Source organism: Salmo salar, chromosome 07 (assembly GCF_965601325.2).
Source record: "Salmo salar chromosome 07, fSalSal1, whole genome shotgun sequence".
Taxonomy (NCBI): domain Eukaryota; kingdom Metazoa; phylum Chordata; class Actinopteri; order Salmoniformes; family Salmonidae; genus Salmo; species Salmo salar.
Genome location: NC_138297.1, coordinates 67,081,606 through 67,100,000, shown reverse-complemented (window position 1 = coordinate 67,100,000; position 18,395 = coordinate 67,081,606). Strand labels below are relative to the sequence as shown.

Sequence of the window (18,395 nt, the reverse complement as noted above, 5' to 3'; positions counted from 1 at the left end):
CGACAGGGAGAGAGAGAGAGAGAGAGAGAGCGAGCGACAGGGAGAGAGAGAGAGAGAGAGAGAGCGAGCGACAGGGAGAGAGAGAGAGAGAGCGAGCGACAGGGAGAGAGAGAGAGAGAGCGAGCGACAGGGAGAGAGAGAGAGAGCGAGCGACAGGGAGCGAGAGCGAGAGAGAGAGCGAGCGACAGAGAGAGAGCGAGAGAGAGCGACAGGGAGCGAGAGAGAGCGAGCGACAGGGAGAGAGCGAGAGAGAGCGAGCGACAGGGAGAGAGCGAGAGAGAGAGAGAGCGACAGAGAGAGCGAGAGAGAGAGAGCGACAGAGAGAGAGCGAGAGAGCGACAGGGAGAGAGCGAGAGAGAGCGAGCGACAGGGAGAGAGCGAGAGAGAGCGACGGAGCGAGAGAGAGCGAGAGAGAGAGAGAGCGAGAGGGAGAGCGAGAGGGAGAGAGAGCGAGAGCGACAGGGAGAGAGAGCGAGAGCGACAGGGAGAGAGAGCGAGAGCGACAGGGAGAGAGAGCGAGAGCGACAGGGAGAGAGAGAGAGCGACAGGGAGAGAGAGAGAGCGACAGGGAGAGAGAGAGAGCGACAGGGAGAGAGAGAGAGCGACAGGGAGAGAGAGAGAGCGACAGGGAGAGAGAGAGAGCGACAGGGAGAGAGAGAGAGCGACAGGGAGAGAGAGAGCGACAGGGAGAGAGAGAGAGCGACAGGGAGAGAGCGACAGAGAGAGAGAGCGACAGGGAGAGAGCGACAGGGAGAGAGAGAGAGAGAGCGACAGAGAGAGAGAGCGACAGGGAGAGAGAGAGAGCGAGCGACAGAGAGCGAGAGAGAGCGCGAGAGCGACAGGGAGCGAGAGAGAGACAGCGAGCGACAGGGAGCGAGAGAGAGACAGCGAGCGACAGGGAGCGAGAGAGAGACAGCGAGCGACAGGGAGCGAGAGAGAGCGAGAGCGACAGGGGGAGAGAGCGAGAGCGACAGGGGGAGAGAGCGAGAGCGACAGGGGGAGAGAGAGCGACAGGGGGAGAGAGAGCGACAGGGGGAGAGAGAGCGACAGGGGGAGAGAGAGCGACAGGGGGAGAGAGAGCGACAGGGGGAGAGAGAGCGACAGGGGGAGAGAGAGCGACAGGGGGAGAGAGAGCGACAGGGGGAGAGAGAGCGACAGGGGGAGAGAGAGCGACAGGGGGAGAGAGAGCGACAGGGGGAGAGAGAGCGACAGGGGGAGAGAGAGCGACAGGGGGAGAGAGAGCGACAGGGGGAGAGAGAGCGACAGGGGGAGAGAGAGCGACAGGGGGAGAGAGAGCGACAGGGGGAGAGAGAGCGACAGGGGGAGAGAGAGCGACGGAGAGAGAGCGAGAGCGACAGGGGGAGAGAGAGCGACAGGGGGAGAGAGAGCGACAGGGGGAGAGAGAGCGACAGGGGGAGAGAGAGCGAGAGCGACAGGGGGAGAGAGAGCGAGAGCGACAGGGGGAGAGAGAGCGAGAGCGACAGGGGGAGAGAGAGCGAGAGCGACAGGGGGAGAGCGAGCGCGAGCGACAGGGGGAGAGCGAGCGCGAGCGACAGGGGGAGAGCGAGAGCGAGCGACAGGGGGAGAGCGAGAGCGAGCGACAGGGAGCGAGAGAGAGCGAGCGACAGGGAGAGAGCGAGAGAGAGCGAGCGACAGGGAGAGAGCGAGAGAGAGCGAGCGACAGGGAGAGAGCGAGAGAGAGCGAGCGACAGGGAGAGAGCGAGAGAGAGCGAGCGACAGGGAGAGAGCGAGAGAGAGCGAGCGAAAGAGAGAGAGCGAGAGAGAGCGAGCGACAGGGAGAGAGCGAGAGAGAGCGAGCGACAGGGAGAGAGCGAGAGAGAGGCTATATACAGGGGGGTACAGGTATAGAGTCAATGTGGAGGTTATATACAGGGGGTACCGGTATAGAGTCAATGTGGAGGCTATATACAGGGGGGTACCGGTACAGAGTCAATGTGGAGGTTATATACAGGGGGTACCGGTACAGAGTCAATGTGGAGGTTATATACAGGGGGTACCGGTATAGAGTCAATGTGGAGGTTATATACAGGGGGTACCGGTATAGAGTCAATGTGGAGGCTTTATTCAGGGGGGTACCGGTACAGAGTCAATGTGGAGGTTATATACAGGGGGTACCGGTATAGAGTGAATGTGGAGGTTATATACAGAGGGTACCGGTACAGAGTCAATGTGGAGGTTATATACAGGGGGTTACCGGTACAGAGTCAATGTGAAGGCTATATACAGGGGGTACCGGTACAGAGTCAATGTGGAGGCTATATACAGGGGGTACCAGTACAGAGTCAATGTGAAGGCTATATACAGGGGGTACCGGTATAGAGTCAATGTGGAGGTTATATACAGGGGGGTACCGGTACAGAGTCAATGTGGAGGCTATATACAGGGGGGTACCGGTATAGAGTCAATGTGGAGGTTATATACAGGTGGTACCGGTACAGAGTCAATGTGGAGGCTATATACAGGGGGTACCGGTATAGGGTCAATGTGGAGGCTATATACAGGGGGTACCGGTATAGAGTCAATGTGGAGGTTATATACAGGGGGGTACCGGTACAGAGTCAATGTGGAGGCTATATACAGGGGGGTACCGGTATAGAGTCAATGTGGAGGCTATATACAGGGGGTACCGGTACCGAGTCAATGTGGAGGCTATATACAGGGGGTACCGGTACCGAGTCAATGTGGAGGCTATATACAGGGGGTACCGGTACCGAGTCAATGTGGAGGTTATATACAGGGGGTACCGGTACAGAGTCAATGTGGAGGCTATATACAGGGGTACCGGTACAGAGTCAATGTGGAGGCTATATACAGGGGGTACCGGTACAGAGTCAATGTGGAGGTTATATAGAGGGGGTACCAGTACAGAGTCAATGTGGAGGCTATATACAGGGGTTACCGGTACCGAGTCAATGTGGAGACTATATACAGGGTGTTACGGTACCGAGTCAGTGTGGAGGCTATATACAGGGGGTTACCGGTACCGAGTCAATGTGGAGGCTATATACAGGGGTTACCGGTACAGAGTCAATGTGGAGGCTATATACAGGGGGTTACCGGTACCGAGTCAATGTGGAGGCTCTATACAGGGGGTTACCGGTACAGAGTCAATGTGGAGGCTATATACAGGGGGTTACCGGTACAGAGTCAATGTGGAGGCTATATACAGGGGGTTACCGGTACAGAGTCAATGTGGAGGCTATATACAGGGGGTTACCGGTACCGAGTCAATGTGGAGGCTATATACAGGGGGTACCGGTACAGAGTCAATGTGGAAGCTACATACAGGGGGTTACCGGTACCGAGTCAATGTGGAGGCTATATACAGGGGGTTACCGGTACCGAGTCAATGTGGAGGCTCTATACAGGGGGTTACCGGTACAGAGTCAATGTGGAGGCTATATACAGGGGGTTACCGGTACAGAGTCAATGTGGAGGCTATATACAGGGGGTTACCGGTACAGAGTCAATGTGCGGGGGTACAGGTTAGTAATGAGGTTATATACAGGGGGTTACCGGTACCGAGTCAATGTGCGGGGGTACAGGTTAGTAATGAGGCTATATACAGGGGGTTACCGGTACCGAGTCAATGTGCGGGGGTACAGGTTAGTAATGAGGTTATATACAGGGGGTACCGGTACCGAGTAGATGTGCGGGGGGTACAGGTTAGTAATGAGGTTATATACAGGGGGTACCGGTACAGAGTCAATGTGCGGGGGTACAGGTTAGTCGAGGTAATTTGTACATGTAGGTTGGGGTAAAGTGACTGCATAGATAATAGACAGCGAGTAGCAGCAGTGTAAAAACAAGGGGGGGGGGGGGGGGGGGGGGGGGGTCAATGTAAATAGTCCAGGTGCCCATTTGATGAATTGTTCAGCAGTCTTATGGCTTGGGTGTAGAAGCTGTTAAGGAGCCTTTTGGACCTAGACTTGGCGCTCCGGTACCGCTTGCCGTGTGGTAGCAGAGAGAACAGTCTATGACTTGGGTGATCAGACCTACCACTGTTGGGTCGTCAGTAAACTTAATGGCATTGGAGTGGTGCCTGGCCATGCAGTCGTGGGTGAACAGGGAGTACAGGAGGGGACTGAGCACACTCCTCTGAGGGGCCCCCGTGTTGAGGATCAGCGTGGCGGATGTGTTTTTACCTAGCCTTACCACCTGGGGGCGGTCCGTCAGGAAGTCCAGGATCCAGTTGCAGAGGGAGGTGTTTAGTCCCAGGGTCCTTAGCTTATTGATGAGCTTTGAGGGGACTATGGTGTTGAACGCTGAGCTGTAGTCAATGAACAGCATTCTCACATAGGTGTTGCTTTTGTCCAGGTGAGAAAGGACAGTGTGGAGTGGGTCTAGGGTTTCCGGGATGATGGTGTTGATGAGCCATGACCAGCCTTTCAAAGCATTTCATGGCTACGGGGCGGTAATCATTTAGGCAGGTTACCTTTGCTTTCTTGGGCACAGGGACTATGGTGGTCTGCTTGAAACATGTAGGAATTACAGACTCAGTCAGGGAGAAGTTGAAAATGTCAGTGAAGACACTTGTCAGTTGTTGTGTCTAACCCAGTGATAATGTTTGTCTTTATTCCATGGAAGCAAAATGTTTGACTGGCTGTTATTCCATGTCTTTATACTGTAGTAGGGAGGAAAAAGGTTTGACTGGCTTCTATTCCATGTTTTTATACTGTAGTAGGGAGGAAAAAGGTTTGACTGGCTGTTATTCCATGTTTTTATACTGTAGTAGGGAGGAAAAAGGTTTGACTGGCTGTTATTCCATGTTTTTATACTGTAGTAGGGAGGAAAAAGGTTTGACTGGCTGTTATTCCATGTTTTTATACTGTAGTAGGGAGGTAAAAGGTTTGACTGGCTGTTATTCCATGTCATTATACTGTAGTAGGGAGGAAAAAGGTTTGACTGGCTGTTATTCCATGTTTTTATACTGTAGTAGGGAGGAAAAAGGTTTGACTGGCTGTTATTCCATGTCTTTATACTGTAGTAGGGAGGAAAAAGGTTTGACTGGCTGTTATTCCATGTTTTTATACTGTAGTAGGGAGGAAAAAGGTTTGACTGGCTGTTATTCCATGTCTTTATACTGTAGTAGGGAGGAAAAAGGTTTGACTGGCTGTTATTCCATGTTTTTATACTGTAGTAGGGAGGAAAAAGGTTTGACTGGCTGTTATTCCATGTTTTTATACTGTAGTAGGGAGGAAAAAGGTTTGACTGGCTGTTATTCCATGTTTTTATACTGTAGTAGGGAGGTAAAAGGTTTGACTGGCTGTTATTCCATGTTTTTATACTGTAGTAGGGAGGAAAAAGGTTTGACTGGCTGTTATTCCATGTTTTTATACTGTAGTAGGGAGGTAAAAGGTTTGACTGGCTGTTATTCCATGTTTTTATACTGTAGTAGGGAGGAAAAAGGTTTGACTGGCTGTTATTCCATGTTTTTATACTGTAGTAGGGAGGAAAAAGGTTTGACTGGCTGTTATTCCATGTTTTTATACTGTAGTAGGGAGGAAAAAGGTTTGACTGGCTGTTATTCCATGTTTTTATACTGTAGTAGGGAGGAAAAAGGTTTGACTGGCTTCTATTCCATGTTTTTATACTGTAGTAGGGAGGAAAAAGGTTTGACTGGCTGTTATTCCATGTTTTTATACTGTAGTAGGGAGGAAAAAGGTTTGACTGGCTGTTATTCCATGTCTTTATACTGTAGTAGGGAGGAAAAAGGTTTGACTGGCTGTTATTCCATGTTTTTATACTGTAGTAGGGAGGAAAAAGGTTTGACTGGCTGTTATTCCATGTTTTTATACTGTAGTAGGGAGGTAAAAGGTTTGACTGGCTGTTATTCCATGTTTTTATACTGTAGTAGGGAGGTAAAAGGTTTGACTGGCTGTTATTCCATGTTTTTATACTGTAGTAGGGAGGTAAAAGGTTTGACTGGCTTCTATTCCATGTCATTATACTGTAGTAGGGAGGAAAAAGGTTTGACTGGCTTCTATTCCATGTCTTTATACTGTTCATTGTCTCACCTGTTCAAAGCCTGCCTTTATTATATGTAACCAACAGGTCTTCATGGTTTCTATGTCCTGTCTTCACAATGTTCAATACATCCCCCATTGATACGGTCTGGCTTCATTCTAGTGTTACCTGTTGATGGTGAAAGGTTGCCGTGACTGCTGTTGCTTGGGCATGCAGATGATGCTGGGAGAGGCACGGTTGGGGCTGCCCAGGCCCGAGCTGCCCAGGCCCGAGCTGCCCAGGCTGTTGGTCCTGCCCCCACTAGGCATGCCCCCCACCATGACCTCCTGGCGCCCCACCTGCTGAGGGGTGCTCATCATGTTCCGCGTGTTCATGGGTAGGATGCCCCTACAGTGGAGGAGACAGAGAGAGAGACAGAGAGAGAGAGACAGAGAGAGAGACAGACACAGAGAGACAGAGAGAGAGACATCTCAGAGACAGACAGAGAGAGACATCTCAGAGACATGGATGTGATCAGGGCGGCGTGATCAGGACAACATGAAAAGCACGTCAGATAAAAAGAGAACGAAATAAAAATTGCTGATTCATCAAAACCTTGTTTTTATTAGGCACGATGAGTGATATTTACCCAGTAAACAACAGTCCTAACCCCATAGGGAGGAGCTCACCTGGCTGCTGACAGCTGCACTGTCATTAACAAGATGTTCCTTTTGCCAAGCAACTTAATGCTTCAGTCAGCTGAATCAAGTTGGTAGAACCAGACATGCTGAGATGAATTCCAGAGCCAACTAGGTGACTGTCAATGTAAATGTCAGTACATGGCCTGTAAGTGGAGGGGTGTACCTGCTTGGCGAGGGAGGAGTATGGAGGGACATTGTGGGGGCGACTCCAGTGGCAGGGGTAACATGGCTCGGTAGCTGGTTGCCCTGTGGTAAGCTACGATTCAACTGAGCAGTGGTGTTGCTCATGCCCCTCATAGGGAACCCTAGGGCACCTGGACGTCACACAGACAACAGACACACAGGGGAGAAAGATGGTTATAGTTGGAGAGATACAGGCTTTAAAATGGTCAGCTATATTCCTTTATACAGTAGACATACACAGAAAGACAGGGGAGAAAGGCAGTGGGTTAGAGTCGGAGATAAACAGGCTTTGGACTGGTAAACTCTGAAGACGCTAGGTTATAATCCTTTAAAATACTTGGGAGAAACAGAGACTGAGTGTTTCAAGACAACAGCTGACAGGAGAAGACGATAGTGACAACATGGAACGGGTCCAAAACCCAGAGGACTACTGTATTTATATTGATCTGTGTACCAAGGTCGGCCTCAATTACACTTTCAACTCAGCCAATTCAATCCACTTCCTGAACAGGATATAGAATTGATCGCAATCCTTTCCTGTAGAGCATTATGCCATAGGTAGGACATATTGACCCAGCTAAAGGATCAGACCGGAGGACGTGTTATGTCCCAAATGGCATCTTATTCCCTATAAGTACACTACTTTTGACCAGAGCTCTAAAAGGCAGGCTAAGCAGTGACAGAAGGCAGGCTAAGCAGTGACAGAAGGCAGGCTAAGCAGTGACAGAAGGCAGGCTAAGCAGTGACAGAAGGCAGGCTAAGCAGTGACAGAAGGCAGGCTAAGCAGTGACAGAAGGCAGGCTAAGCAGTGACAGAAGGCAGGCTAAGCAGTGGCAGAAGGCAGGCTAAGCAGTGGCAGAAGGCAGGCTAAGCAGTGACAGAATGCAGGCTAAGCAGTGGCAGAATGCAGGCTAAGCAGTGGCAGAATGCATGCTAAGCAGTGGCAGAATGCAGGCTAAGAAGTGGCAGAATGCAGGCTAAGCAGTGACAGAATGCAGGCTAAGCAGTGACAGAATGCAGGCTAAGCAGTGACAGAATGCAGGCTAAGCAGTGACAGAATGCAGGCTAAGCAGTGACAGAATGCAGGCTAAGCAGTGACAGAATGCAGGCTAAGCAGTGACAGAATGCAGGCTAAGCAGTGGCAGAATGCAGGCTAAGCAGTGGCGTGCTCAAAGCCATGCAGGGATGGTGTAGGGACAGCGGACGAGCAGTGCTTACTTTGTGGCCCGTATAAACTGGCACCAAGCTGCGACAATTGACCTGACGACGATGGGGATGGAGATGCCAGCATCTGGAAGACAGGGAGCAGGAGATGCATGTTAGTGGAGGTTCATTCACTTCTCTTTCAGGTCACTTACAAGAGAAGGAAACTGGTAGGGGGTTCAGTCAAAGATCTTTTCCATTCACTTTACAAAGAAAGTCATCTGTTTTGTGGGATAAAATGGTATCTAATGTTAAATAAGGAGGGCTCCTTATTCTGCTCCTGTACTTCAGCTCTCTTGTATAGGCTACGTCACCTACCCTCTGTCAGACCAGGCCAATTGGCTCTACTAGATGGAAGACCGCGTGTATGGCTTTGTGTGGGCGAGCGGTTTGCTGACGTCAACGTTGTGAACAGAGTGCCCCATGGTGGCGGTGGGGTTATGGTATGGGCAGGCATAAGCTAAGGACAATGAACAGAATAGCATTTTATTGATGGCAATTTGAATGCACAGAGATATCGTGACGAGATCCTGAGGCCCATTGTCGTGCCATTCATCCGCCGCCATCACCTCATGTTTCAGCATGATAATGCACGGCCCCATGTCGCAAGGATCTGTACACAACTCCCGGAAGCTGAAAACGGCCTGCATACTCAGACACGTCACCCGTTGAGCATGTTTGGGATGCTCTGGATCGACATGTACGACAGCGTGTTCACAGGCCACTATCAACAGCCTGATGACGTGTTGTGCTGCATGGGGCAAATGCTGGTCACACCAAATACTGCCTGCTTTTCTGATCCATGCGCCTACCTATTTTTACAGTATCTGTGACCAACAGAGGAATATCTGTATTCCCAGTCATGTGAAATCCATAGATTAATTTATTTTCAATTGACTGATTTCCTTATATAAATTTTAAGTCAGTGTATACCGTATGGTTGGCTGTCATCAGGTAAAGCTGTATATGGTTGGCTGTTATCAGGTAAAGCTGTATATGGTTATGGTTGGCTGTTATCAGATAAAGCTGTATATGGTTATGGTTGGCTGTTATCAGATAAAGCTGTATATGGTTATGGTTGGCTGTTATCAGGTAAAGCTGTATATGGTTATGGTTGGCTGTTATCAGGTAAAGCTGTATATGGTTGGCTGTCATCAGGTAAAGCTGTATATGGTTATGGTTGGCTGTCATCAGGTAAAGCTGTATATGGTTATGGTTGGCTGTTATCAGGTAAAGCTGTATATGGTTATGGTTGGCTGTCATCAGGTAAAGCTGTATATGGTTATGGTTGGCTGTTATCAGGTAAAGCTGTATATGGTTGGCTGTTATCAGGTAAAGCTGTATATGGTTATGGTTGGCTGTCATCAGGTAAAGCTGTATATGGTTATGGTTGGCTGTCATCAGGTAAAGCTGTATATGGTTATGGTTGGCTGTCGTCAGATAAAGCTGTATATGGTTATGGTTGGCTGTCATCAGTCATCAGGTAAAGCTGTATATGGTTATGGTTGGCTGTCGTCAGATAAAGCTGTATATGGTTATGGTTGGCTGTCATCAGTCATCAGGTAAAGCTGTATATGGTTATGGTTGGCTGTCATCAGTCATCAGGTAAAGCTGTATATGGTTATGGTTGGCTGTCATCAGTCATCAGGTAAAGCTGTATATGGTTATGGTTGGCTGCCATCAGGTAAAGCTGTATATGGTTATGGTTGGCTGTTATCAGGTAAAGCTGTATATGGTTATGGTTGGCTGTTATCAGGTAAAGCTGTATATGGTTGGCTGTCATCAGGTAAAGCTGTATATGGTTATGGTTGGCTGTCGTCAGTCATCAGGTAAAGCTGTATATGGTTATGATTGGCTGCCATCAGATAAAGCTGTATAAGGTTATGGTTGGCTGTCATCAGGTAAAGCTGTATACCGTATGGTTGGCTGTCACCAGGTAAAGCTGTATATGGTTATGGTTGGCTGTCATCAGGTAAAGCTGTATATGGTTGGCAGTCATCAGGTAAAGCTGTATATGGTTATGGTTGGCTGTCATCAGGTAAAGCTGTATATGGTTATGGTTGGCTGTCATCAGGTAAAGCTGTATATGGTTATGGTTGGCTGTTATCAGGTAAAGCTGTATATGGTTATGGTTGGCTGTCACCAGGTAAAGCTGTAAATGGTTATGGTTGGCTGTCATCAGGTAAAGGGTAAAGCTGCAATGGTTATGCCGTATGGTTATGATTGGCTGCCATCAGATAAAGCTGTATATGGTTATGGTTGGCTGTCATCAGGTAAAGCTGTATATGGTTATGGTTGGCTGCCATCAGGTAAAGCTGTAAATGGTTATGGTTGGCTGTCATCAGGTAAAGGGTAAAGCTGCAATGGTTATGCCGTATGGTTATGGTTGGCTGTCGTCAGATAAAGCTCTATATGGTTATGGTTGGCTGTCATCAGTCATCAGGTAAAGCTGTATATGGTTATGGTTGGCTGTCATCAGTCATAAGGTAAAGCTGTATATGGTTGGCAGTCATCACGTAAAGCTGTATAAGGTTATGGTTGGCTGTCATCAGTGATCAGGTAAAGCTGTATATGGTTGGCAGTCATCAGGTAAAGCTGTATATGGTTATGGTTGGCTGTCATCAGGTAAAGCTGTATATGGTTATGGTTGGCTGTCATCAGGTAAAGCTGTATATGGTTATGGTTGGCTGTCATCAGGTAAAGCTGTATATGGTTATGGTTGGCTGTCATCAGGTAAAGCTGTATATGGTTATGGTTGGCTGTTCTCTGGTGCAGTCTAAATGGGGACAAGCCTGTCAGTTCATCATGTGATCAGTGTTTAGTTCTCTGGTGCAGTCTAAATGGGGACAAGCCTGTCAGTTCATCATGTGATCTGTGTTTAGTTCTCTGGTGCAGTCTAACAGGGGACAAGCCTGTCAGTTCATCATGTGATCAGTGTTTAGTTCTCTGGTGCAGTCTAACAGGGGACAAGCCTGTCAGTTCATCATGTGATCAGTGTTTAGTTCTCTGGTGCAGTCTAACAGGGGACAAGCCTGTCAGTTCATCATGTGATCTGTGTTTAGTTCTCTGGTGCAGTCTAACAGGGGACAAGCCTGTCAGTTCATCATGTGATCTGTGTTTAGTTCTCTGGTGCAGTCTAACAGGGGACAAGCCTGTCAGTTCATCATGTGATCAGTGTTTAGTTCTCTGGTGCAGTCTAACAGGGGACAAGCCTGTCAGTTCATCATGTGATCAGTGTTTAGTTCTCTGGTGCAGTCTAACAGGGGACAAGGAAAACAATGAGAAACATGACTGTCTGAAAAAGCAACACCAATAACTGATGTCATTTCCTTAAGCACACAGCACCTGAAATATGCAAATAGGTGAATTATACCCCAGAGTGAGAGAATATTTTTAGCACAGAACACAAGCGTGTAAAAAATTCTAAACCAAATGTGTGATGAGGATATTATTGAGATAATACATCAATTTTAAAATCGGGGAGACAAATCTATCCTCTGACTGGAAGCTGTATGGCACAGCAGACTACTAAAAGTCTGAATTCTTCCAGACTGGACTAAATGTAGCCCTACTACCTGCTCCTTGAACCCAAGAACTCTGGAATTTTCCGGAATCCCGTCCCACCTATAGAACCCAGGGCAGGCTGGCGTCACATTCCATCAGCACTGCCCGTTACCTCTGACCTGAGGGACATTTCTGGGCTGGACTCAGACCATCTTGTTATCCTTACTACCAAAGTATCCTACTCACTGTACTGGTATGAAGGTACAGAACCTAGTCCAAGCTGAGCTGCACATCTTTGAGGATTGGATTCCCTGGACCACCCGTAAGTTAACATGTCCGCAGGCATGACTGAGATAAAGGTGTCTGCTAAATGGTATATTACATGATGATGATTTATTCTCTTTGTCCTCAGTACTCATCTAATGAGAGGTGATCACAGTGTTGAGACTATAACACATTTATCATCACACCACTAGCACAGTCCAGTTTAGTTGGCCATAAAATAACCCTTTACATGTCAGAGTCCCTTCCAAGTTCCACTACTGCTCTGCTAAGAAGCTCCTTGTACAGAGAGTCTAGATGTCCATCAGATGTCTGCTTACCTGGAGCTGTTTAGAAGTTCTTTAAAGTCCTGGGAGTCTAAACTATTCAATAGAGAAGCACCATTCAGCTGAGCTGTTATCAGACAGGTCTGCTTTCAGACCAGATGATGTTCTCTCTCCAGGTTCAGTAGAGCAGATATCAGACAGGTCTGGTTTCAGACCAGATGATGATGTTCTCTCTCCAGGTTCAGTAGAGCAGATATCAGACAGGTCTGGTTTCAGACCAGATGATGATGTTCTCTCTCCAGGTTCAGTAGAGCAGATATCAGACAGGTCTGGTTTCAGACCAGATAATGTTCTCTCTCCAGGTTCAGTAGAGCAGATATCAGACAGGTCTGGTTTCAGACCAGATGATGTTCTCTCTCCAGGTTCAGTAGAGCAGATATCAGACAGGTCTGGTTTCAGACCAGATGATGTTCTCTCTCCAGGTTCAGTAGAGCTGTTATCAGACAGGTCTGGTTTCAGACCAGATGATGATGTTCTCTCTCCAGGTTCAGTAGAGCAGATATCAGACAGGTCTGGTTTCAGACCAGATGATGTTCTCTCTCCAGGTTCAGTAGAGCAGATATCAGACAGGTCTGGTTTCAGACCAGATGATGTTCTCTCTCCAGGTTCAGTAGAGCAGATATCAGACAGGTCTGGTTTCAGACCAGATGATGATGTTCTCTCTCCAGGTTCAGTAGAGCAGATATCAGACAGGTCTGGTTTCAGACCAGATGATGTTCTCTCTCCAGGTTCAGTAGAGCAGATATCAGACAGGTCTGGTTTCAGACCAGATGATAATGTTCTCTCTCCAGGTTCAGTAGAGCAGATATCAGACAGGTCTGGTTTCAGACCAGATGATGTTCTCTCTCCAGGTTCAGTAGAGCAGATATCAGACAGGTCTGGTTTCAGACCAGATGATGTTCTCTCTCCAGGTTCAGTAGAGCAGATATCAGACAGGTCTGGTTTCAGACCAGATGATGTTCTCTCTCCAGGTTCAGTAGAGCAGATATCAGACAGGTCTGGTTTCAGACCAGATGATGATGTTCTCTCTCCAGGTTCAGTAGAGCAGATATCAGACAGGTCTGGTTTCAGACCAGATGATGTTCTCTCTCCGGGTTCAGTAGAGCAGATATCAGACAGGTCTGGTTTCAGACCAGATGATGTTCTCTCTCCAGGTACAGTAGAGCAGATATCAGACAGGTCTGGTTTCAGACCAGATGATGATGTTCTCTCTCCAGGTTCAGTAGAGCAGATATCAGACAGGTCTGGTTTCAGACCAGATGATGATGTTCTCTCTCCAGGTTCAGTAGAGCAGATATCAGACAGGTCTGGTTTCAGACCAGATGATGTTCTCTCTCCAGGTTCAGTAGAGCAGATATCAGACAGGTCTGGTTTCAGACCAGATGATGTTCTCTCTCCAGGTTCAGTAGAGCAGATATCAGACAGGTCTGGTTTCAGACCAGATGATGTTCTCTCTCCAGGTTCAGTAGAGCAGATATCAGACAGGTCTGGTTTCAGACCAGATGATGTTCTCTCTCCAGGTTCAGTAGAGCAGATATCAGACAGGTCTGGTTTCAGACCAGATGATGTTCTCTCTCCAGGTTCAGTAGAGCAGATATCAGACAGGTCTGGTTTCAGACCAGATGATGATGTTCTCTCTCCAGGTTCAGTAGAGCAGATATCAGACAGGTCTGGTTTCAGACCAGATGATGATGTTCTCTCTCCGGGTTCAGTAGAGCAGATATCAGACAGGTCTGGTTTCAGACCAGATGATGTTCTCTCTCCAGGTTCAGTAGAGCAGATATCAGACAGGTCTGGTTTCAGACCAGATGATGTTCTCTCTCCAGGTTCAGTAGAGCAGATATCAGACAGGTCTGGTTTCAGACCAGATGATGATGTTCTCTCTACAGGTTCAGTAGAGCAGATATCAGACAGGTCTGGTTTCAGACCAGATGATGTTCTCTCTCCAGGTTCAGTAGAGCAGATATCAGACAGGTCTGGTTTCAGACCAGATGATGTTCTCTCTCCAGGTTCAGTAGAGCAGATATCAGACAGGTCTGGTTTCAGACCAGATGATGATGTTCTCTCTCCAGGTTCAGTAGAGCAGATATCAGACAGGTCTGGTTTCAGACCAGATGATGTTCTCTCTCCAGGTTCAGTAGAGCAGATATCAGACAGGTCTGGTTTCAGACCAGATGATGTTCTCTCTCCAGGTTCAGTAGAGCAGATATCAGACAGGTCTGGTTTCAGACCAGATGATGATGTTCTCTCTCCAGGTTCAGTAGAGCAGATATCAGACAGGTCTGGTTTCAGACCAGATGATGATGTTCTCTCTCCAGGTTCAGTAGAGCAGATATCAGACAGGTCTGGTTTCAGACCAGATGATGTTCTCTCTCCAGGTTCAGTAGAGCAGATATCAGACAGGTCTGGTTTCAGACCAGATGATGATGTTCTCTCTCCAGGTTCAGTAGAGCTGTTATCAGACAGGTCTGGTTTCAGACCAGATGATGTTCTCTCTCCAGGTTCAGTAGAGCTGTTATCAGACAGGTCTGGTTTCAGACCAGATGATGTTCTCTCTCCAGGTTCAGTAGAGCAGATATCAGACAGGTCTGCTTTCAGACCAGATGATGATGTTCTCTCTCCAGGTTCAGTAGAGCAGATATCAGACAGGTCTGGTTTCAGACCAGATGTTCTCTCTCTAGGGGTTTAATACCTCTTCTCAGACAGATGAGCCAGAGGAGAGAGGTGAGGTACCCGTTTTGAACAGGGCTGTGAGCCTTAAACCAGCAGAATTCCCTCAGAGCAGACTGTGTGGGGGATAAACCCTTTGATATGTTATTGGCTGATATAAGAAGCCCTTATATGGCTGTTAGCCTCCATTATTATGGTGTCTATGGTAAAGCATGGGGACTCAACACAAACCAAAATGACCACGCCATCAGTAGTTGTGTTCATGCTTGGCCGCTGTCACGATTGCGCGGTCCTGCGCAGCGTGGTCCTGCGTAGGGGCCTTGCTCTGAGGTTAGAGTAGAAAGGCAGTCAGCCTGCCTCCCACAGAGCTGGCTTCAGTCAGTCAGCCTGCCTCCCACAGAGCTGGCTTCAGTCAGTCAGCCTGCCTCCCACAGAGCTGGCTTCAGTCAGTCAGCCTGCCTCCCACAGAGCTGGCTTCAGTCAGTCAGCCTGCCTCCCACAGAGCTGGCTTCAGTCAGTCAGCCTGCCTCCCACAGAGCTGGCTTCAGTCAGTCAGCCTGCCTCCCACAGAGCTGGCTTCAGTCAGTCAGCCTGCCTCCCACAGAGCTGGCTTCAGTCAGTCAGCCTGCCTCCCACAGAGCTGGCTTCAGTCAGTCAGCCTGCCTCCCACAGAGCTGGCTTCAGTCAGTCAGCCTGCCTCCCACAGAGCTGGGTTCAGTCAGTCAGTCTGCCTCCCACAGAGCTGGGTTCAGTCAGTCAGTCTGCCTCCCACAGAGCAGGGTTCAGTCAGTCAGTCTGCCTCCCACAGAGCAGGGTTCAGTCTGTTCTTCTCAGGGAGGGAACGTAGCCTTGGAGCAGTGGGTACAACGTCTGTTGTTGATGGACTGGGAACATGATGACGGGTGCTCAGACTCAAGGATCTTTCTCAAAAATATTTCCTTGATTCCTCTCTCCTCGCTACTTATCAAACAGCACTGGAGGAGAAGATGTGAGGCTCTCCATAACTTGGCCGGGAGAGAGGACCGGAGGAACTGGGGGTAAGACTCGATAAAGAGACCAAGTTCTCTCCTCAGCATATTTCCTGAGCCTTCGTCCGTCCATCCGTCCGTCCGTCACAGGCTGGAGGGGAAGCTATCATTGTGAAGGGAACCTCTGAGATGATCACAACACACTGAGATGCTTGTTAACTGAGGGGTTTTGTGTCCCTGGCTGTCTGCCCCGTCTCTGGTCCCAGAGAACACTGTAGGTCCATTGTTCCTTCCCACACACAAGTGTCAACTAACCAACAAGGTTCGTCCTCGGCAGCTTCTGAAAAGGCAATCTATTTACTATATAAACACCGTACTTTTGACCAGGGCTCCTATGGAAGGAGAATATGGAACTCAGGGGATAGGGTGTCATTTGGGATACTGCCTCTGCCTGGGACTCCTTCCATTTGTTAATCAGAGGCCATATCAGAGCCGTTGGCTCCCGGCGGAGTTGATACTACACTGCCTCTGCCTGGGACTCCTTCCATTTGTTAACCTGTTGGGGGTAGGGGGCAGTATTGACACGGCCGGATAAAAAAACGTACCCGATTTAATATGGTTACTACTCCTGCCCAGTAACTAGAATATGCATATAATTATTGGCTTTGGATAGAAAACACCCTAAAGTTTCTAAAACTGTTTGAATGGTGTCTGTGAGTATAACAGAACTCAAATGGCAGGCCAAAACCTGAGAAGATTCCTTACAGGAAGTGCCCTCTCTGACAAGATCTTGTTCTTCTTGTCTCTGTTTATTGAAGACTGAGGATCTTTGCTGTAACGTGACACTTCCTACGGCTCCCATAGGCTCTCAGAGCCCGGGAAAAAGCTGAATGATATCGAGGCAGCCCCAGGCTGAAACAAATTTGCGCTTTTGGCAAGTGGCCGATCAGAGGACAATGGGCTTACGCGCGTGCACGAGTCGACCCCGTGCTTTATTTTCTTTCGTCTTTTTACCTAAACGCAGATTCCCGGTCGGAATATTATCGCTTTTTTATGAGAAAAATGGCATAAAAATGTATTTTAACCTCTCTGGGCTAGGCGGGACGAATTCGTCCCACCTACGTAACAGCCACTTTAAGCCTGTGGCGCGATTTTCAAAACCTTAAAAATCCTATTACTTCAATTTCTCAAACATATGACTATTTTACAGCTATTTAAAGACAAGACTCTCGTTAATCTAACCACACTGTCCGATTTCAAAAAGGCTTTACAACGAAAGCAAAACATTAGATTATGTCAGCAGAGTACCAAGCCAGAAATAATCAGACACCCATTTTTCAAGCTAGCATATAATGTCACCAAAACCCAGAAGACAGCTAAATGCAGCACTCACCTTTGATGATCTTCATCAGATGACAACCCTAGGACATTATGTTATACAATACATGCATGTTTTGTTCAATCAAGTTCATATTTATATCAAAAACCAGCTTTTTACATTAGCATGTGACGTTCAGAACTAGCATACCCCCCGCAAACTTACGGGGAATTCGCTAACATTTTACTAAATTACTCACGATAAACGTTCACAAAAAGCATAACAATTATTTTAAGAATTATAGATACAGACCTCCTCTATGCACTCGATATGTCCGATTTTAAAATAGCTTTTTGGTGAAAGCACATTTTGCAATATTCTAAGTACATAGCCCAGGCATCACGGCTAGCCATTTAGACACCCGGCAAGTTTAGCACTCACCATAATCATATTTACTATTATAAAAGTTTGATTACCTTTTGTTGTCTTCGTCAGAATGCACTCCCAGGACTGCTACTTCAATAACAAATGTTGGTTTGGTCCAAAATAATCCATCGTTATATCCGAATAGCGGCGTTTTGTTCGTGCGTTCCAGACACTATCCGAAATGGTAAAGAAGGGTTGTGCGCATGGCGCAATTCGTGACCAAAAAATTCTAAATATTCCATTACCGTACTTCGAAGCATGTCAACCGCTGTTTAAAATCAATTTTTACGACATTTTTCTCATAGAAAAGCGATAATATTCCGACAGGGAATCTCCTTTTCGGCAAACAGAGGAAAAAAATCACAAAGGCGGGGGCGGTCGGGTCACGCGCATAAGCCCAGAGTCCCTTGATCGGCCACTTGAGAAAGGCGATAATGTGTTTCAGCCTGGGGCTGGGATGGCGACATTCTGTTTTTTCCCGGGCTCTGAGCGCCTATGGAAGACGTGGGAAGTGTCACGTTAGAGCAGAGATCCTTAGTAAAAGATAGAGATGGAAAAGAAGTTCAAGAAATGGTCAGACAGGCCACTTCCTGTAAAGGAATCTCTCAGGTTTTGACCTGCCATTTGATTTCTGTTATACTCACAGACACCATTCAAACAGTTTTAGAAAATTTAGGGTGTTTTCTATCCATATGTAATAAGTATATGCATATTCTAGTTACTGGGTAGGAGTGGTAACCAGATTAAATCGGGTATGTTTTTTATCCAGCCGTGTCAATACTGCCCCCTAGCCCTAACAGGTTAAACAGCGGTTGACGTGCTTCGAAGTACGGTAATGGAATATTTA

General features: G+C 47.8%; 1 protein-coding gene across 3 annotated transcripts in view; it reads right to left on the bottom strand.

Moving 5' to 3' along the window:
- LOC106593594 (CCR4-NOT transcription complex subunit 2-like) overlaps positions 1–18,395 on the bottom strand; it is a 77,150-nt gene that overhangs the window by 27,704 nt on the left and 31,051 nt on the right. For all 3 annotated transcript variants that reach the window (XM_082977994.1, XM_082977992.1, XM_082977993.1), the window contains exons 3-5: positions 8,070–8,142; positions 6,832–6,982; positions 6,157–6,375 (exon numbers count right to left, since the gene is read on the bottom strand). In XM_082977994.1, coding sequence (XP_082834120.1) covers positions 6,157–6,375; positions 6,832–6,982; positions 8,070–8,142 — 443 coding nt within the window. The remainder of the gene's footprint in view (positions 1–6,156; positions 6,376–6,831; positions 6,983–8,069; positions 8,143–18,395) is intronic.